This window comes from Pseudoliparis swirei, chromosome 21, assembly GCF_029220125.1.
Source record: "Pseudoliparis swirei isolate HS2019 ecotype Mariana Trench chromosome 21, NWPU_hadal_v1, whole genome shotgun sequence".
Lineage (NCBI taxonomy): Eukaryota > Metazoa > Chordata > Actinopteri > Perciformes > Liparidae > Pseudoliparis > Pseudoliparis swirei.
Window position 1 is genome coordinate 2,684,242 of NC_079408.1, and position 21,925 is coordinate 2,706,166.

At 43.5% G+C, this 21,925-nt stretch overlaps 2 protein-coding genes across 3 annotated transcripts; one reads left to right on the forward strand and one right to left on the reverse strand.

The window, feature by feature from the left end:
• Positions 1-808: 808 nt before the first annotated feature.
• zgc:77880 (zf-DHHC domain-containing protein) lies at positions 809-10,678 on the forward strand. Its single transcript, XM_056442785.1, has 9 exons — positions 809-933; positions 2,177-2,265; positions 2,818-2,891; positions 3,530-3,642; positions 3,717-3,778; positions 5,483-5,603; positions 5,689-5,761; positions 7,491-7,656; positions 7,977-10,678. Exons 1-9 carry the CDS (start codon positions 809-811, stop codon positions 8,066-8,068), a joined length of 915 nt encoding a protein of 304 aa, XP_056298760.1. The 3' UTR covers positions 8,069-10,678.
• Positions 10,679-10,782: 104 nt separating this feature from the next.
• Positions 10,783-19,146, reverse strand: LOC130211783 (uncharacterized). Of its 2 annotated transcripts, XM_056442781.1 has the most exons (9): positions 18,626-18,728; positions 18,458-18,499; positions 18,180-18,370; positions 16,237-16,374; positions 16,003-16,141; positions 12,685-12,862; positions 12,032-12,173; positions 11,644-11,784; positions 10,783-11,391 (listed from the first exon to the last, which is right to left on the reverse strand). In XM_056442781.1, the coding sequence occupies exons 3-9, from the start codon at positions 18,368-18,370 to the stop codon at positions 11,277-11,279; spliced, it is 1,044 nt and encodes a 347-aa protein (XP_056298756.1). In that variant the 5' UTR covers positions 18,458-18,499; positions 18,626-18,728; the 3' UTR covers positions 10,783-11,276. The 2 variants fall into 2 exon arrangements, with proteins under 2 accessions (XP_056298756.1, XP_056298755.1); XM_056442780.1 differs by lacking the exons at positions 18,458-18,499; positions 18,626-18,728 and adding an exon at positions 18,807-19,146.
• Positions 19,147-21,925: the final 2,779 nt, after the last annotated feature.

Sequence of the window (21,925 nt, forward strand, 5' to 3'; positions counted from 1 at the left end):
TGTTGAGCAAACGAGGAGTGTGACGAGCTGTGCCTCCTTCAGGGGAGGAGCCACGGAGTCAGTAAATGTCAGCTTCACGCAGGAGGAGGTCGACTGCCACCGTGTGGTATTATACTGGCATCGCATGAAGGATAACACTATATTAATATTTGTATATATCGACAAAATTGATATATTGTATGTATATTTTTCTGTTTATTTATTTTCCTCCTTATTAATATATTAAATATACTATGATCTAATTAATATATATATCCATGTATATATATATATATATTAATGATCTAATATGTCTATATCTATATCTTTTTAGATTGATTTATTTTCTCCTTCTTATTAATATATACTATTATATAATGTATATATATATTTATAAATTATATAATTTGTATATAATATGTATAGTTTCATATTCATTTATTTTTTCCTACTTATTAATATATATTAAATATACTGTTATATAATTAATATATACATGTATATATTCATATTCATTTATTTAGTTTTCTATTTATTGAAAATGAAAGTTTTAGTTTAATGTATTTAGTTAATAGTACAGATATAGACATTTGGTTCTAGACTATGACAATGTAAGACTATTCAATAATAATAATATATGTATTTATTTTTTTGGTGTCATTTTGTAGATTTTATTATTATTATTAATTCAATGAACTGGCCCTTTAAGAACTTGTGTGTTGTTCTCGACGCTCCAGGAACGTAGCGTCGGGTTTCACCGTGACGTGACCCGGAAGTAGGGTGGTAGTGTTGCGGGGAGACGAGGGGGGGGGGCGGAGCCCGGCAGAAGATGGCGTTCGTCCGCTGTAGGCGAGATCTCTGCGGCGTTATCTGTCTGATTCTGACGTACTTCAGCGTGTTTTACGCGGACTACGTGGTCATTCAGTATGTCCTCCTCCCCGCCTTCTCGGACAGGTCGGTGCTTTGTGTTTTTGTGTCGTTTGAACCGGTAAAAAACCGACATGGCGGCGGGAGGCGGCGGCTCCTCTGCGCCGTGCCTCCATTCATCTGACAGGACCAACCGCTTCCGCTTCCTCTCTCTCTCTCTCTCTCTCTCTCTCCCGCTCTCCCTCTCTCTCCCTCTCTCTCTCTCCCTCCCCCTCTCTCTCTCTCTCTCTCTCTCTCTCTCTCTCTTTGTTTGTTTGTTTCGCTCTGACGCAATCACATGTTTACATGTTTACATGTTTACGTGTGTGTTTGTGACAACACATTACACGTGCGTGTGTTTCTTCTTCGTGGGTTTACTACCGGCGGTCTGGAACGACCAGCATACGTCATAATATCAAGTGTACTTTATATTTTATTATATTTTACTGTCTTAATGTTCACTAATTAACTTAAGTACATATTCGAGGTATTTTGTTACTTATTTACTTTGTTACTTCATCCTAACATTTCAGATTATAATGTACTTTTTTACATTAATGTAACTTTAGTTAATAATTATTTGTAAAGACTCATAATGTACATATAGTATAATATAACTTCTTACAATGCATTGTTGAAGATTAAATAAGTGGCTCAATTATTTAAAGTAAATAATAGTATTTTAATAGAAATGATAATATTAATATCTTAATATATAAAATACTTACTCATAGTTTTTATGCATATTTTTTTTAAACAGGTGTATTTCTGTAATTAGAATGAAGTAAATCTGCCCATAATACTAATAAAACAAATACACCTGTTTAAAAAAAATACATAAAAACTACGAGTAAGTATTTTTTAAATTAAGATATTAATATTATCATCATTACTATTAAAATACTATTTATTTAAAATAATTGAGCCGCTTGTTTAATCTTAAACGATGCATTGTAAGGGAGTTATATTGTCTATATGTACATTATGAGTCTTTAAAAGTTATTAGTAACGTAAGTAAAATATATGCAGTAAAAAGTACATTATAATCTGAAATGTTCGTATGAAGTAACAAAGTAAGTAAACAAATACCTCGAATATGTACTTAAGTCCAGTAGCTGATAATTAGTGAACATTAAGACAGTGAAATATAAAAAAATATAAAGTACACTTGATATTATGACGTATGCTGGTTGTTCCAGACCGCCGAGTCTTTAAAAGTTATTCGTAATGTAAGTAAAATATATCCGAAGTTATTGACTTTTATTTTGAGAACTCTTCCTCCTTCCTGCAGCGTGTGGAGCAGTCTGCACGGCGCCGTGTTCAACCTCGTCCTGACGCTGCTGCTGGCCTGCCACGCCAGAGCCGCGCTCGCAGACCCCGGTCAGTGTGTGTGTGTGTGAAAATAAGAGTTTTAAATGTCTTTATAAATACTTTATGTATGTTTTTTTAATGAGTCTTTTTTTGCTCTCTTTTCTAATTTTATTCTCCCCCCTTCATCTCCCTGTCTCCTCTTTTCTCCCCTCTTTGTCTCCTTGTCTCTACCATTCTTGCCTCTTCATCTCCTTGTCTCCTCTCCTCTTTTCTTCTCTCTTCGTCTCCTTGTCTCCTCTCCTCTTTTCTTCTCTCTTCGTCTCCTTGTCTCCTCTCCTCTTTTCTTCTCTCTTCGTCTCCTTGTCTCCTCTTTCGTGTGTGTGTGTGTGTGTCTCTCTCTGTGTGTGTCTCTGTATGTCTGTGTGTGTGTGTATATATGTGTCTGTGTATATATGTGTGTGTCTGTGTATATATGTGTGTGTATGTATGTGTGTGTGTATGTGTCTGTGTGTGTGTGTGTGTGTGTGTGTGTGTGTGTGTGTGTGTGTGTGTGTGTGTGTGTGTGTGTGTGTGTGTGTGTGTGTGTGTGTGTGTGTGTGTGTGTGTGTGTGTGTCACACAGGCATGGTGCCTCTCCCTGAGACCGCCATGGACTTCTCAGATCTTCGCTCCCAGTCGAGTCGGATGAACGAGCGTGTGAGTGTTTAAATCTCCTGGTTACACTCAGTGATGATGACATCATCAGCTATGATGACATCATCAGCTATGGACATGGATCGCTGCATGCACTAAATATATGAAAGTATTTAAATATGTCACGTGAGCGTCGGTGAGTTCATCGTGAATTTAATGTTTTTCACAGAATCCGCATTAAATAATCTGTATTATTAATAAGATTAAATAACATGAAGAAAGAATCACATGAATCCTTGTGATGATTTTCTCGGTTTTCTATGTTTGTAATTTGAATATTTCTTTATGGTTGTATTTTTATTTGTTTTACTTGGTCGACAAAAACAAGAAATTTGAAGACGTCAACTCGACATTTAAATTCACATTATTTGGATCAAAAAGTGATTTTTTTACTTGTTTGGGCCTTTCTCACATTTTATTATTTTTATTTTTTACTGCACACAAATCAAAACATCTTTTGTTCCAACAAAACTCTCAATTAATCTTTTTTACTTTTTTTTAAACAACACAGAACAAATCTGGAAATCAACAAACAAATCTTTTACAAAGACGATAAATACATTAAATAAATAACACAAAACAAAAATGAACCCCTCTGATTGGCTGTGGTGATCGCTAGCGTCTGATTGGCTGTGCTCCAGGGCTGTGAAGGCTGGTCCGTGTGCAGCCACTGTGAGACCTACAGACCTCCCAGAGCGCACCACTGCCAGGTCTGCCAGAGGTGCATCCGGCGCATGGACCACCACTGCCCCTGGTGAGGGAACACCTCCTCTTCCTCCTCCTCCTCTTCCTCCTCCTCCTCCTCATCCATGTCTTCATCTGTTTTAGGATCAATAACTGTGTCGGGGAGCTCAACCAGAAATATTTCATCCAGTTTCTCTTCTACAGCGGTGAGCAAACTGAATTACTCTAAATATATATACACTACCATTCAAAAGTTTGGGGTCACTTAGAAATGTCTTTATTTTTCAAAGTAAAGCACTGTTTTTTCAATAAAGATAACATTAATCATAAATACCCTCAATACATTGTTAATGTGGTAAATGACTATTCTAGGTGAAACGTCTGGTTTCTAATGACATATCTCCAGAGGTGTATAGAGGCCCATTTCCATCATCACTCCAGTGTTCTAATGGTACATTGTGTTTGCTAATCGCCTTAGAAGAATAATGTCTGATTAGAAAACCCGTGCAATTATGTTAGCACAGCTGAAAACAGTTATGCTGGTGATATAAGCTATAACTGGCCTTCCTTTGAGCTTGAAGTTTGAAGAACAAAATTAATACTTCAAATATTAATCATTATTTCTAACCTTGTCAATGTCTTCACTATATTTTCTATTCAATTTTCAATTCATTTGATTAATAAAAGTGAGTTTTCATGGAAAACACAAAATTGTTTGGATGACCCCAAACTTTTGAACGGTAGTGTATATATATATATATATACAGTATATATGTATATATATAATATATATATATACATATATATTTGTGTCTATATATACAGTATATATGTGTGTGTATATATACATGTATATGTGTGTCTATATATATACAGGACTGTCTCAGAAAATTAGAATATTGTGATGAAGTTCTTTATTTTCTGTAATGCAATTCAAAAAACAAAAATGTCATGCATTCTGGATTCATTACAAATCAACTGAAATATTGCAAGCCTTTTATTCTGATTTATTGCTGATTATGGCTTACAGCTTAAGAAAACTCAAATATCCTATCTCTAAATATTAGAATATCATGAAAAAGTATACTAGTAGGGTATTAAACAAATCACTTGAATTGTCTAATTAACTCGAAACACCTGCAAGGGTTTCCTGAGCCTTGACAAACACTCAGCTGTTATAAATCTTTTTTTACTTGGTCTGAGGAAATATTAAAATTTTATGAGATAGGATTTTAGAGTTTTCTTAAGCTGTAAGCCATAATCAGCAATATTAAAAGAATAAAAGGCTTGCAATATTTCAGTTGATTTGTAATGAATCCAGAATGCATGACATTTTTGTTTTTTTAATTGCATTACAGAAAATAAAGAACTTTATCACAATATTCTAATTTTCTGAGACAGTCCTGTATATATGTGTGTGTGTATATATATATACACATATATATTTATATATATATATACACATATATATACATACACACACACGTGTATATTGTGTCTGCAACGTAAGTTTTTATGTCAAAATGTTGATAAAAAGAGGACTATATATACACATATATATATATATTTGTGAATATGTATATATACACATATATAATTATATGTATTTGAGTATGTGTATAAATATACATACACACATGTATATATGCATGCATGAATACATGCATATATACATACAAGCATGCATATGTATATATGTATGAATATATGCATGTATACATGCATCCATGCATGCATACCTATATACATGCATATATATCTCCTGATGGCGTGACCATGTGGTCTGATGGCGTGACCGTGTGGTCATGTGGTCTGATGGCGTGACCGTGTGGTCTGATGGCGTGACCGTGTGGTCATGTGGTCTGATGGCGTGACCGTGTGGTGTGATGGCGTGACCCCGTGACCTCCAGGCGTGGCCAGCCTGTACTCCATGGTGCTGGTGGTGTCGGCGTGGGTTTGGCGCATCAGGAACGAGAGAGAAGGCGACGCGGACAAAGAGGCGGAGGAGACGCCCGGCAAGCACCTCGTCGTGTGAGTGGTCCGTGAGTCGGGTCTGACCGGGTCCTCGGGTCGGTCGGTGGCTCTGATTGGTCGTTGTGTACTTCCTGCTCTCCAGCGCCCACTACATCATCCTGCTGGTGGAGTCGGTGCTGTTTGGTGTGTTCGTCATGGTGATCTTCTACGACCAGGTACACACACACGGCAGTATTACTGTACTGTATTACTGTACTGTATTACTGTACTGTATTACTGTACTGTATTACTGTAGTACTATACTCTATTACTGTACAGTATTACTGTATTACTGTACTGTAATACAGTAATACTGTACTGTATTACTGTATTACTGTACTGTATTACAGTATTACTGTACTGTATTACTGTATTACTGTACTGTACTACTGTACTGTAGTACTGTATTACTGTAGTACTATACTATATTACTGTACAGTATTACTGTATTACTGTACTACTGTACTGTAATACAGTAATACAGTACAGTAATACAGTACAGTAATACAGTACTGTAGTACTATACTGTATTAATGTACTGTACTACTGTCCTGTACTACTGTACTGTATTACTGTATTAATGTACTGTACTACTGTCCTGTACCACTGTACTGTATTACTGTTTGGGTTGGGTACCGGAAACCGGTGCCAATGTAATACCGGTTCCAATACAACCGCAGAGCTGCCAACTTTTTAAAAAACCTTGGAGTGAGATGTTGTCGGGTGTTGCCCTCTGCATTCTGGCCTGGCAAAGGTCTTTTACGAGGCATCTTTGCTACCTGAAAGAATTTAAATGTTTTTTAATAACTCTACTCTACTCTGCCAATGTGGCACCGGTTCCAATACAACCGGTATTACCGGGACCGAAACGCAGGGCTCTCAAGTCCGCAGAACGAAATTGAAAAAACTATTGTTGTGAACTTCTCAGGTGACTCCGCCCTGTCAGCCGGTTACGAGCCTCTCATATGTAACTCTGAGAGGAGGCGTGGCCGTGTGTGACTAGTGAGGCCGTGTGGAGCACACCAGCGTCAGGCTGGACGCGACGGTCCCCTGAACACGGGGAGATCGATGATGACGAGCAGCCGGAACTCAGATTAGTACCGGATCGTTGATTGCAAGTCTTGCATTCATAAAAGTAGCCCAAGAAATAATAAATTAGCCATTATAACCATGTTTAAGCTAGCTCGTAGCTAGCTACGCACTACGAGCTACGAGCGTGACAGTCTGCTAGCAGATGTGTTGGTGTCCAGCGGTCCCGGCTGTATACCCGGTGTTACCGGGAATATAATGACGGAGGAATAAAGACCGTGGGGCGTCACTTTGTTTCAGTGTAACTCTCGCTGTCAGAAGCAACACTTTATTTGTCACGTGTCATCTTCAGTCCCTCTGATTGGTTGTTCTCTTTGCCCATCAACACAGTGACAGGTTAACCCTATAAAGTCTGCACATGACAATACATATCACATCATATCATGGAGAACATATATTGTGTATGTTAACAGTCTGATATCCGTTGTGTGTCGGTGCTCCATGATAACGGCTTCTACAGGGAATCTGGCCAAAGAGGTTTTTAATGTCCTCATTGTGCGTTTTTAAAAAAAAGTATCGGTTCAGGCACCGTTTAGGCACCGGTATCGTTTTAAAAGTACCGGTTTAGCACCGGTATCGGAAAAAACCCAAACGATACCCATCCCTAATTACTGTACTGTATTACTGTACTTTACTGTACTGTATTACTGTACTGTAGTCCTGTATTACTGTAATGTATTACTGTACTACTGTCTTACTGTATTAATGTACTGTAGTACTGTACTGTATTAATGTATTACTGTACTGTAGTACTTTACTGTACTGTTCTACTGTATTACGATACTTACTGTATTCTGACATGTATTCCTTCCTCAGCTGGTTTCCATAATCACAGACGAGACTCCCATCGAGCAGATGAAGAACAGACTGATGATGAAGGAGCGAGGCTCTTCGTCTTCATCATCCACCCCCTCCTCCCCGCAACCCCCCACACACACCCGCAAGCCCAAGCTCGCCCTGCTGCGGGAGGTCTTTGGAAGAGGTGTGTGTGTGTGTGTGTGTGCTTGTCATCATCACAAAAACGTTTAGGGGGTAGCTAATTAGCTCGCTAGTTAGCTCGCTATTTAGCTCGCTAGCTTGCTAAGCCCACCATGATGTCATGCTACAGGTGCGTCGCGTAGCTGTTTTTCACTGACAGTTAATGGTGTCTGTAACTTTTTCACTTTGTTAAGCTCATCAAATACTTTAATACACAAATACACGTTTTCCAGCTGAAACAAACGCAGCTTTTGGGCGTTTCTTCGTCGCTCTTTTAAAGAATTTTGTTCATTTCAAATCTAAAAATAGCGTTTTAATCTCCAGGTTCGGTCCTCTGCTGGCTGCTTCCCCTCCACTCCAGCCCTCCGTCGGTTGGGGGCATCACCTACTCCGCCCTGCCCGACTACGACGTCTAATGTGCGTGTGTGTGTGTGTGTGTGTGTGAATGTGGTACTTCACCCCCCCGGGGACCTCCAATGGGTTCTCCGAGCCGATAACGTGACGTCGGAAGTCTCCTTAAATCTTCTCCTTTGGGCCGAAAGCCTCCGAAGTTACATTTACGGGTGTAAACAAGTACGAGAAACGGGGTTTCCAGGCCACGTTTGAAGGACTTCTGGTCAGTATTCACGAAGCGCGAGAACACAAACTTCCCGTTGTCCTCCAACGAGCGTCAGCTGAAGGAGGTCAGGGGGTTCCACTTCCTGTTTCGTCAAAGTGTTCCTCCCCCTGAACCTCTAGATGCGTCTGGAGGGGTTCTGTGTTTTCTGAAGGTTACTGTATTTTCTATTATTTATTTATTAGTGTTCTCAAATCAACCACTTGGAGTATACCTTCCCAGAGATAAGAGTTCCCCCCGAGGTTCTCAAAGGTTCTGTTCTACCACAAGGGTTCCATTAAGAACCCCTTTCCCCCAAAGAACCGCTTTTGGGAGTAGGAGAACCCGTAGATCGTTGTGGGATGAGCTGCCCCACATCGGCCTCGCCCCCTGAGGGCGGAGCTCAAGTTCCCCTGAAAGGGTTCTCCGTAGAACCCCCTTGGTGGGTTTTAGACGAACCCCTTGGATGATAAAAGGGTTCTCAATAGAACCCCCTTGGTGGGTTTTAGATGAACCTCTTTGAATATTAAAGGGTTCTCAATAGAACCCCGTTGGTGGGTTTTAGATGAACCTCTTTGAATATTAAAGGGTTCTCAATAGAACCCCCTTGGTGGGTTTTAGACGAACCCCTTGGACTATTAAAGGGTTCTCAATAGAACCCCCTTGGTGGGTTTGAATATTAAAGGGTTCTCAATAGAACCCCCTTGGTGGGTTTGAATATTAAAGGGTTCTCCGTAGAACCCCCTGGGTGGGTTCTCGTTTACACGCTCGGAGGGTTCCCTGTAGAACCTTTCATACCGGGTTTCCCTTGGAACCTTTCACAGATGTTCGGTTCTAAGTAGAAAACTATGAAAGCGTTCCAGGTGGAACCTGGAATATAAAAGGTTCTCCTGCGGGGCAGAGCTGCAGAACCCTCTGACGTTCTAGTTCTTCATTTTTACAGATATTTATATGATCAACGAACACGTCATTTTGTAAGTGCGGGGAAACTGAACGAGCTCCTTCACTTCCTGTGACCTAACAACAACAAACTGGGACAATAACAACAATAATAGAAACAAAAACGATGTGTTCAGGGTCTATAAGCAAACCGGGGGAAAAAGACTGACCTCAAAGAGATTCTTTTTTGTGTTTGTTTAGTTTGTTTCCTCATTCCTGTGTTTATTTTGAAGTACAACAAAGTGTCATGTGTTCCACTTGTACGCACACACGCACACACACACACACACACACACTCAGAGTGCTCTTCTCAGTGTTCTGCTAAATCTCAGTGAAGGGACGATTTTTAACTTATTGATTGACTATTCCGTAGACATATCTCCACCAATAACTGTGTTGTTGTTGTTGTTGTTTTGTGATCATGAAACACTGAGGAGGCTTTTATGTGTGTAAATAGTTATTGTGACTTCATTTTTAACAAAGTATTCACAAATGTTCCTCAGATGCTACGAAAAACCAGAACAACTGCCAGTTGGTGTCTCTCTCTCTCTCTCTCTCTCTCTCTCTTGACTTTAGATCACATGACCGGGTCTGCCTTCTTTTTCTTTTTTCTAATTGTATAATTTACTGAAGTTACTGAGAAATCTCATTTGAGTCTCTTAACGAGCTGAAACCTCTCGGAGAGACGCTAGCCGCGGTCTCAAGTGTTGACGGTTTAAATGTAGCCGCAACTTAGCTTAGCATCGAGACCGGAAGGCTAAGGGATGGACGGCTACCAGCCCAATTCAAAACAACTCGCGCAGAGCAGCTAAATAACCTTTAGCATTACAACATTACGTTAGCATGAAACCAACCAATGGGGTGCCACCATTCTCCCAGCTTCCTGTTCCCTTCTTGAGAGCTGGGAGGCTCTGATTGGCTCGTATTGTTGCCCCTTTGCAGGATCATGGAAAACCTGGAAACGTCATGGAATTAAAAAAATTGTTATTTCCTGGAAAAGTCCTTTAAAAAATAAATGTAATCCCAAAAGTTTTGGAAAAGTCCTTTTAATTTGTTATATTCATACGGTTTGATTAAAAGAATAAACATTTATGTAAATATTTATCCTTTTACTCATTCATTTGTGTCATTTAAGCTGTAAACTCATGTAGACACGGAGATTTCCCAACATGTTTGGCTATAGTGGCATGTAATTGTCAGATTTTTTTATTTATTTGTAAGCTATTCCCCCCCCCACAAAATAAATATATAAACCAAAGAAAGAATATACAAATATTTGAAATACTGTTTAAATAATAAACATTAAGTTTGAATTTCTTCAGCTGGTAAAAACTGTGTTTTATATGGCTCGTCCTAAAGAAAATTATTTCGTTTCACGCCCGTCAAACCAACAAAGAGTTTTTATCGTGTGTTTACAGATGTTTTATTTATTGTGATCCCCAATGTCTCGCTGCTCCTTCAACTGGAAGTAAAACGGATCTTTTGAACTTCACCGGCTCCTTTTTTGTTGTGTCCAAATGAATTCTGAAGATTATTTATATTTTGGAGGGTGTTTGATGAATAGATAAAAGACCAACGAGTCCACATGAGCAGGTAAGCGGTTAGATTAGAAAGTATTTTTATTTTTCAGCATTTCCTTGTCAAGAACTTATAGAATTAAATGCTCAGAGAAAGTCAACATGTAGTTATTCAACCATGTCAAGTTTTGTAATCATGCAAAGTATACAGAATTGCTCAATTTAAAAAAACAAAGAACTTCTACATTTCCTTCGTCTAACCAACATCTAGTAAACCACAACTGATGATGGCTGTCGAGACCAAGAAGTACCAGCAGACTGAGGGGAATAAGTCCGTGTGACGAGACGGAGCCGCGGCCGGACGGACCGGTTCAATCCAGTTTCATTTTATCGCCCAATATCACAAATTACGAATTTCGGCTCAGGAACACTGGTAGTAGTCGTTGAGGGTGGAGTGGCAGTTGTTGAACTGCTGGTTGTAGTTCGTGGGGTCGTAGTTGAACTGCTGGTTGTAGTTCGTGGGGTAGTAGTTCAGGGTGGAGTTGCCGTTGTTGGGTCGGTAGCAGGAAGGGTCTATCGAAGACTCTGGCGCTGGAGTCCGGAAGACAAGAACAAAGGAGGGTGTTTCTGCTCACCGTCTCCGATCGTCACGACGACACATCGGAGCTCCGACTGAAACTGGACCGCACTGCGGAGACGAACCAGGACGACAAGTTATTTATACGTTAGATACGTCGAGACGTCCGATGGACTCACATCGTCCCACCTGGCAAAGAGCTCGGAGGCTCTCGCGTACGTTTCAGGACTTTCGACAAGTCCGCGTTTCTGCAGACTTTGACTCAAGAAATTACCCACAATTCATAGCGTTATGACTAGCTATAAGGAAAAAAAGGCAAATGATGCGACTGACATTCCCCAAGTGTTTCTATGAGGGACTGACTTGAAAACGGCCTGGACGGCGAAGCAGAAGGGCTGGTTCTCTCCGTCGCCCTCGGACGGCGTCCATCTCAGGGTGTACTGCCCCGCCCCCGATGACGTCTTAATCGTGTTGTACGGCCCGCTGAACAGAAGTTCGGAAATCCTTTCAACAGTAGAAGAGACCAAAGTTAGGTTCAGGCGGTGTTGGACGAAATCCTTACATGACCTCGTGAGATGTGTTAACCGCCAGTTCAATAATACGTCAATGAGAACAAAACGTGCTAACGGGTCGTAACACTTCTCAGGGAACTAGAGACGCCGGTCCGAAGGTCATGATGTGGCGTTCAATGACCATTCACAACATTCGGCATCATTGGCGTTCTCTTAATTCGGTTCGATCTCTGACTCACGTGGAGATATTCGCCTCCGCCTTGATGCTGATCTCAAGCGGCCGGTCGACGGGCGCGGACAGCCGAGCTCTGTTAGCCGGGGTCGGGGGCAGGAACCTGGGCAGGTAGAGTCCCTCGGTGCAGGACTCCACCGCGGGATCCACTGGAACGATGAAGACAAGCACATTGTTTAGTGAAGATGGAAACACCCGGTGATGTACAAGACGCTCATGGTGTCCCGATGTCTTCGGTGACCCTCCGACTTCTCGTCTAGCGAAAGGTCAAAAGCCTCGACGTGTTCACGCCGGTTTGGTTCAGGCATCAAAGGAACTTCCATCGAACCACAAAAAGGATCAGAACGTACCGGTCTTCTGGGTTGAAGTCCTGTTTCTGGGGATCAATACTTGTCTCTTTGGATGTTGTGAAATGCGTCAATCCGTGTCGATGGAGACGAAATGCAACTGAATGAATTTTGTGACTAGTTTCTACCTAGAAACCAACAGATTGTGGTCATGAAGTGAAACTCAGACGTTTTTAATCGGCTGTATCAAAACATGAGCACGAAGACTCAAATCAGACCTTTTATGATAAAAGCTATACATGTACAAAAGATCAATGCCAAAGGTCACGTATTACGTATGAATGAGTCCAGGCTGCCAAACTAGAACCATTACCGATGAAAGTAAAGTCGACAGCCGATTGGCCGATCGGGGCGCCGGCCTGGAGGACGGTCTCCGCCCCGTCGTTCCGAGTCACGGTGACGGGTCGCCTGGCGACGTCCTCCATCACCAGCTGGACAGCGTAAGTTCCTTCGTTACTGGGAACGGTGGAGCTGAAAGACAACGTACAGGACTGCAAGGGGACAGACAACAACAACAACATGGGGACAAACAACAACAACAACATGGGGATAAACAACAACAACAAAACCATGGGGACAAACAACAACAACACCATGGGGACAAACAACAACAATAACATGGGGACACACAACAACAACATGGGGACAAAACAACAACAACACCATGGGGACAAACAACAACAATAACATGGGGACACACAACAACAACATGGGGACAAAACAACAACAACACCATGGGGACAAACAACAACAATAACATGGGGACACACAACAACAACATGGGGACAAAACAACAACAACAACATGGGAACAAACAACAGCACCATGGGGACAAACAACAACATGGGGACAAACGACAACAACACCATGGGGACAAATGACAACAACAACATGGGGATAAACAACAACAACAAAACCATGGGGACAAACAACAACAACACCATGGGGACAAACAACAACAATAACATGGGGACACACAACAACAACATGGGGACAAAACAACAACAACACCATGGGGACAAAAAACCAACGGATGTTAATGTACTGAAATACAAGAGCAACAAACAAAAAAACATCTGTCTCTCTTATTGGTGAATGGATATTTACTTAAGGACTGCACTGCAAATTTGAGGTAATTGTACTTCAAATGAGTATTTCCATTTCCAGCTGCTGTACTACATGTTAGAGGTACATGTGGTACTTGTTACTGTACTACATGTTAGAGGTACATGTAGTACTTGTTACTGTACTACATCTCAGAGGTACATGTGGTACTTGTTACTGTACTACCTCTCAGAGGTACATGTGGTACTTGTTACTGTACTACCTCTCAGAGGTACATGTAGTACTTGTTACTGTACTACATCTCAGAGGTACATGTGGTACTTGTTACTGTACTACATCTCAGAGGTACATGTGGTACTTGTTACTGTACTACCTCTCAGAGGTACATGTGGTACTTGTTACTGTACTACATCTCAGAGGTACATGTGGTACTTGTTACTGTACTACATCTCAGAGGTACATGTGGTACTTGTTACTGTACTACCTCTCAGAGGTACATGTGGTCCTTGTTACTGTACTACATCTCAGAGGTACATGTGGTACTTGTTACTGTACTACATCTCAGAGGTACATGTGGTACTTGTTACTGTACTACATCTCAGAGGTACATGTGGTACTTGTTACTGTACTACATCTCAGAGGTACATGTGGTACTTGTTACTGTACTACCTCTCAGAGGTACATGTGGTACTTGTTACTGTACTACCTCTCAGAGGTACATGTGGTACTTGTTACTGTACTACATCTCAGAGGTACATGTGGTACTTGTTACTGTACTACCTCTCAGAGGTACATGTGGTCCTTGTTACTGTACTACATCTCAGAGGTACATGTGGTATTTGTTACTGTACTACATCTCAGAGGTACATGTACTTGTTACTGTACTACCTCTCAGAGGTACATGTGGTACTTGTTACTGTACTACATCTCAGAGGTACATGTGGTACTTGTTACTGTACTACATCTCAGAGGTACATGTAGTACTTGTTACTGTACTACATCTCAGAGGTACATGTGGTACTTGTTACTGTACTACATCTCAGAGGTACATGTGGTCCTTGTTACTGTACTACCTCTCAGAGGTACATGTGGTACTTGTTACTGTACTACCTCTCAGAGGTACATGTAGTACTTGTTACTGTACTACATCTCAGAGGTACATGTAGTACTTGTTACTGTACTACCTCTCAGAGGTACATGTGGTCCTTGTTACTGTACTACATGTTAGAGGTACATGTGGTCCTTGTTACTGTACTACATATCAGAGGTACATGTGGTACTTGTTACTGTACTACATCTCAGAGGTACATGTAGTACTTGTTACTGTACTACCTCTCAGAGGTACATGTGGTCCTTGTTACTGTACTACATCTCAGAGGTACATGTAGTACTTGTTACTGTACTACATCTCAGAGGTACATGTGGTCCTTGTTACTGTACTACATCTCAGAGGTACATGTGGTACTTGTTACTGTACTACATCTCAGAGGTACATGTACTTGTTACTGTACTACATCTCAGAGGTACATGTAGTACTTGTTACTGTACTACATCTCAGAGGTACATGTGGTCCTTGTTACTGTACTACATCTCAGAGGTACATGTGGTACTTGTTACTGTACTACATCTCAGAGGTACATGTGGTACTTGTTACTGTACTACATCTCAGAGGTACATGTAGTACTTGTTACTGTACTACCTCTCAGAGGTACATGTGGTCCTTGTTACTGTACTACATCTCAGAGGTACATGTAGTACTTGTTACTGTACTACATCTCAGAGGTACATGTGGTCCTTGTTACTGTACTACATCTCAGAGGTACATGCGGTACTTGTTACTGTACTACATCTCAGAGGTACATGTGGTACTTGTTACTGTACTACATCTCAGAGGTACATGTGGTCCTTGTTACTGTACTACATCTCAGAGGTACATGTGGTACTTGTTACTGTACTACCTCTCAGAGGTACATGTAGTACTTGTTACTGTACTACATCTCAGAGGTACATGTGGTCCTTGTTACTGTACTACATCTCAGAGGTACATGTGGTCCTTGTTACTGTACTACATCTCAGAGGTACATGTAGTACTTGTTACTGTACTACATCTCAGAGGTACATGTGGTCCTTGTTACTGTACTACATCTCAGAGGTACATGTGGTACTTGTTACTGTACTACATCTCAGAGGTACATGTGGTACTTGTTACTGTACTACATCTCAGAGGTACATGTGGTACTTGTTACTGTACTACATCTCAGAGGTACATGTGGTCCTTGTTACTGTACTACCTCTCAGAGGTACATGTGGTACTTGTTACTGTACTACATCTCAGAGGTACATGTGGTACTTGTTACTGTACTACATCTCAGAGGTACATGTGGTACTTGTTACTGTACTACATCTCAGAGGTACATGTGGTACTTGTTACTGTACTACCTCTCAGAGGTACATGTGGTACTTGTTACTGTACTACATCTCAGAGGTACATGTAGTACTTGTTACTGTACTACCTCTCAGAGGTACATGTGGTACTTGTTGTTTTCTGGCCTCGGTGTGTACTCACGGAGGAGAGGCTGAGGACGGGGGCCGGTGTGCATTGAACACACTCCAATGCAGCTCTCGTTCCATATCTGCATCTGACCTCGTCTCCGTCGGGGTCAAAGGTCAACAGGTCAAGGTCTCTCTGACAGTTTGAAGGAACTCTAGAAACATTTTGCAATGAACACGTCAAACCAGTGGATTCAGTGACTGCTGCATACAATCATTGAAACACGTGAAGGTGAGTAGCTACTGGCACCTGAGTTCTGGCAGGATGTTGGTCTGCGGGGACGAGTTGACCCGACCCGTGTCCGACCTCTTCCTCAGCTCCACCGAGGTCAACGACGTCATGTAGCTGATGCCGTTTCTGTTACTGCTCCAAAGACCACCGAAGAATCTTCAGTGGAAGTCATGAAAAGGTTCATTTGCACAGTTTTAAATGACTGGTAGAACTGACTGGTCTCAACGGAGAGGGGCGTGGTCTCAAGCTAGAGGTATGTGGTCTCAACGGAGAGGGGCGTGGTATGAGCCACAGTGGATCAAAGAAAACAGAAGTATTACTAAAGCCCCGCAGGCGCTATGGCTCGACACTTTCTATGCACCAGATTCCTGTGGTTGACAGTAAACAACATCAGGGCTCTCAAGTCTCACGCATTGAGCGTGAGACTCACGCATTTCGGTCTATCTCACGCACTCCCGCCACACATCGAATTCCTCACGCTGAAAAAACCTCTCGGCTATTTAATGCTTGAATGCAGGGGTGCTCAATACGCCGATCGATTGTTCCGCTGCAGAGCTCCGACGCCGGTCTGCGCGCATTGGGATGGAGCAAACAAATAGTCACTAGCACCCCCCCCCCCCCCCCCCCGTCAACAACTCTTTTCGGCTCGATGCCGGCGCGCGCAACGGTCATCTGTATCGGGTGCTGATGGAAATCTCACGCTTGCCTGTCTTCAAAACTTGAGAGCCCTGCAACATGGAGAGGACAACGTTATGATTAACAAGCTTTCGTCGTCACGCTCGTGTCCCTATCAAACATTTGCATCGCTCAGATTCGCCACGTTGTTGACATAGTTTATTTTAAAGACTGAAAACATAAACAGATCAGTTTGTTGTAAAGATCTCGACCCGATCGTGAGACTGCGGGTGAGACATTAGCAAGGACACTTAGCGAGGATACTTGGTGAGGACACTTGACGAGGACACTTGGCGACACTTGTCTGCTGACACTAAGCCACGAAGGATAAATAAAATAAAATACATGTTCTTGAACTTTGAAAAGTTGAATTTTTCAAAGTTCAAGAACAAAACTTGAATTTTTCAGATGAACATTTATTTTTTCTCCAATGATCAAAACCATAAAAGATGAAACTCTAAACCACGAGGCTGCATGTGTTTATAAATGAAGCCTTCGTTCCTCACCAGGCCTTCTAGCTGTATCTCTTTGCCGTGTACGCGTAACTTCCTCGGTTAGCCGTGTTACCGTGTGCGCGTAACTTCCTCGGTTAGCCGTGTTACCGTGTGCGCGTAACTTCCTCGGTTAGCCGTGTTTCCGTGTGCGCGTAACTTCCTCAGTTAGCCGTGTTACCGTGTGCGCGTAACTTCCTCGGTTAGCCGTGTTACCGTGTGAGCGTAACTTCCTCGGTTAGACGTGTTTCCGTGTGCGCGTAACTTCCTCGGTTAGCCGCGTTTCCGTGTGCGCGTAACTTCCTCGGTTAGCCGTGTTACCGTGTGCGCGTAACTTCCTCGGTTAGCCGTGTTTCCGTGTGCGCGTAACTTCCTCAGTTAGCCGTGTTACCGTGTGCGCGTAACTTCCTCGGTTAGCCGTGTTACCGTGTGAGCGTAACTTCCTCGGTTAGACGTGTTTCCGTGTGCGCGTAACTTCCTCGGTTAGCCGCGTTTCCGTGTGCGCGTAACTTCCTCGGTTAGCCGTGTTACCGTGTGCGCGTAACTTCCTCGGTTAGCCGTGTTACCGTGTGCGCGTAACTTCCTCGGTTAGCCGTGTTACCGTGTGCGCGTAACTTCCTCGGTTAGCCGTGTTACCGTGTGCGCGTAACTTCCTCGGTTAGCCGTGGTACCGTGTGCGCGTAACTTCCTCGGTTAGCCGCGTTTCCGTGTGCGCGTAACTTCCTCGGTTAGCCGTGTTTCCGTGTGCGCGTAACTTCCTCGGTTAGCCGTGTTACCGTGTGCGCGGTCACTCACTCCATCATGAAGGGCGCGTTTCTCTGGAACCGCCGGGTCTGGATCCCCTCCCTCTGGCACCACGCCGCGCTGCTGTTCTGGTCCACCGTCTTCAGCGCGTAAGAACTCAGAAACCCGCAATCACCGTCCAGGCAGACCCAGACGTCGCTCTTGGAGCAGAGGTCGTAGGTCAGCTTGTAGCGGAGGACCATCTGTGGGAGGAGTCAAAGACCGTCCACAGGAGCTTAGCGGACGACAACCAAATGTTTCCCATCTCAAAACATCGGAAAATCACGAACTTTTTCTCTGGACCGAAGGTATAAGAAGACATCTTCCTCCCTCTATAAATGACAGATGGAGATCTTAGTGATGTCATACTTCTAGTTATTGTACTGCTCTAACCAGGTAATGTTCTTTAAATGTCCAAATGGTTTCAAAATGGATTCTTCATTTGTTCTGCTACCGACCCCGAGTCCTGGACTTGATCGGATCCATCTCGTGGTCTTCGGCGCTCCAAAGAACCGACAAGAACCCCTCGAAAAGGTATTTAAAAAGTCTCCGTTAAGGTAACGACGATGAACCTTTCGTCAACTAACATTTTCTAAATTCGAACTCGCGGTTGCGATAAGAAGGGCAGTGACTACGTACCGTGGTGGATCCGTCCTCGTTGGTGTTTATTGGGTAGTAAGTCAGCACCGACCCGTGGAACAGAGAAGCCCGGGCCGAGCCCAGCAGCAGCAGCAGGAGAGAGAGCGACATGGCGGACGAGTTTGAAAGATGAGACTGAACTGCTCTTTCCCTCTCTATACGGGGAAGTGGTCTGAAGTTGTTGGGTCGACGTGCACATAGCTTCTGCAATCTGGAAAATCCAGTTGCGCTGTGTTTGGCTCGGGGTTCACACGCAGTCACAGAGATGAACTGAGGATCTCTTTGATCACAGCGACACGCCTCCTGCACCCTGAGGACGTACCGCTCTTGGCTGCCTCGATGCCCGCTTACTGGATCTGGTTCACAGCCTCAAAACCAGAACCATATACGTGCTGCGTGGGCCATTTCTGGATCTGATTAGGTCCTTCAGAGCCAGACCCACGCTGACACCTCCGGTTCTGAAACGTAAAGCTTATGATTCAAATGCATCGTTCCTCCACATCGCCACAGAGATTTGACCCTGAAGACCTTCGGGACATTTGGCCGACACGCCCATTGAGGGGGGTTACAGAAATCCGGGACCTCTTTTGGAAGAACGTGGGGGGGGGTCGATGGTAATTTGAACATCGATTCATCGTGAATTTCTTTTCCTCGGCCTTGTTCTGCCTCGGCGTCGGCATTTGGGTCCTCGGTGGTCTTTGCCTCGGTGGTCTTTGTCTCGGTGGCCTTTGTCTCGGTGGTCTTTGTCTCGGTGGTCTTTGCCTCGGTGGTCTTTGTCTCGGTGGTCTTTGCCTCGGTGGTCTTTGTCTCGGTGGTCTTTGCCTCGGTGGCCTTTGCCTCGGTGGCCTTTGTCTCGGTGGCCTTTGTCTCGGTGGTCTTTGCCTCGGTGGTCTTTGTCTCGGTGGCCTTTGTCTCGGTGGTCTTTGTCTCGGTGGTCTTTGCCTCTGTGGTCTTTGTCTCGGTGGTCTTTGCCTCGGTGGCCTTTGCCTCGGTGGCCTTTGCCTCGGTGGCCTTTGCCTCGGTGGCCTTTGTCTCGGTGGCCTTTGTCTCGGTGGTCTTTGCCTCGGTGGTCTTTGTCTCGGTGGCCTTTGTCTCGGTGGCCTTTGCCTCGGTGGCCTTTGTCTCGGTGGCCTTTGTCTCGGTGGCCTTTGCCTCGGTGGTCTTTATCTCGGTGGCCTTTGCCTCGGTGGCCTTTGTCTCGGACACATCCGAGACAAAGACTCTCGAGTCTAGAATCATGTATAAATAACGATCAACATCTCTCTATTACTCTAGATTATAATGTTCCATTGAAGGGATCCATGTGAACAGGTTCTGTCTATTTTCCCAGTTGGTGTTGGTTCATACCTGAGAGACGAGAGAGAGAGAGAGAACAAAGCACCTGTCATCAGAATGATGAACGAAACATTTTCCTCCACCCAACGCGATGAAAACGAGCCGCTCCTCTTCCTGAGAGAGGAATGTGAAGCCCTCACAACTCCTCCCCCGTCTTCCTGCTCTGGAACAAAGCCAGACCCCCTTCGGCCGGAAAGCCACGAACGTGGAGGACGACCAGGGGCACCCCAGCCAGGCGCCTGGTCCTGAGCAAAGAGAGTCTCGCCGGACGCCACTCCTGGGAGGTGGAGAGGAGCGGGGGGGCGGTGTCCGTCGCCGCGGCGTACAAAGACGTGAGTAGGACGGGAACCGCAACGCCGCGTCCTGGGCCCTGGATTGCTCCGACCGGCGCTGCGTGGTGCGGCACGTCTCCAGCCAGGCCGCCGCGCCCGCCCGGGTGGGCGTGTACCTGGATCACGCCGCGGGGGTCCTGTCCTTCTACAGCGTCACCGGCGACTCCATGACCCTGCTGCACACGGTCCGGACCGTGTTCGCCCGGCCGCTCCACGCCGGACTCTGGGTTCACGGTTGCACGTCTGCCGCCGCCGTCATCGTGTGCCGCCGGCCTCGAGTGGACCGGCCGCTCTTTAGCCGCCCGGAAGGACAAATTCCCACAATCGATGTGAACATTTAACTTTAATATAAACCAAATTTTTTTTTTTTTTTTTTTTTCCAACCCCAAGAAGCCATGACCCGCCCCTCCCTGCCTCTGATTGGTTAAGGCATATTCATACTTTACCGTGTACTCCACACTTCCGATTTCTGTATTTTTGCCTAAATTAAGTGTCAACTTACATTTCAGTCGACATTTAACGTTTAATAAAATAGTTTGAGGTTTTGGTTAATAATGGGTTAATTTCTCAGGGAAAAGGGGAGGAGTTACGGCGGCGTCTTCAAAGGGATCCGAGTTTTTTTTTTTAAGTGTGACGGATTGATCTCCCAAGTAATTTGAAGGGGTCTCGCAGTACAGCCCGTGACCAGCAGGGGGCAGCATGACATCACACGTGGAAGAAGTTGAAGTTTCATTTATGGGACTTTTTTTTTCTTGCATGAATAAAACAAAATAAAGTGTAATTAATGCACGTTAAAAGATAATGAAAATAATATATACACACTGAAACTATGTGATAACATGAACATGACTAAATTAAACACAGTATAAAAACAATGTACATAGTTAACTTACAAAACCTTTATGCATTTTACATTTTCATTCTATTTGCACCTTTTTAAAATATTCTTTGGCATATAAAAAATATTGGTATAAAAAACTTAATTTCAATGATACACACACATATTTATATTGAAGCCACAGGTCGTAACAAATAAAGAAATATCAAGTTAATATGTATAATAAAATAATATGTGACGCCAGGAAATCATCAAAACAAGATTTATTGTAAATTCAAGTTTAAAAAATATGAAATAAGTAAAAAACTTAAAGGATATGGCCTCGAAAGTTATCGAGCATATTAATCAAATTCTTTGCGTGTTTATTTTAAAATACATGTTTAAATCCTACATTTAGGTGTAGTGGCTAGCACTGTCGCCTCACAGCAAGAGGGCAGTGGGTTCTATTCCCGGTCGAGGCGGTCCTTCTGTGTGGAACATGTTCTCCCCGTGGCAGCGTGGGTTCCCTCCGGGTTCTCCGGCTTCCTCCCACAGTCCAAAGACATGCTCAGGTTAATTGATCTCTAAATGTCCCATAGCTGTGAATGTGTCTCTATATGTGCCCTGGATGGACT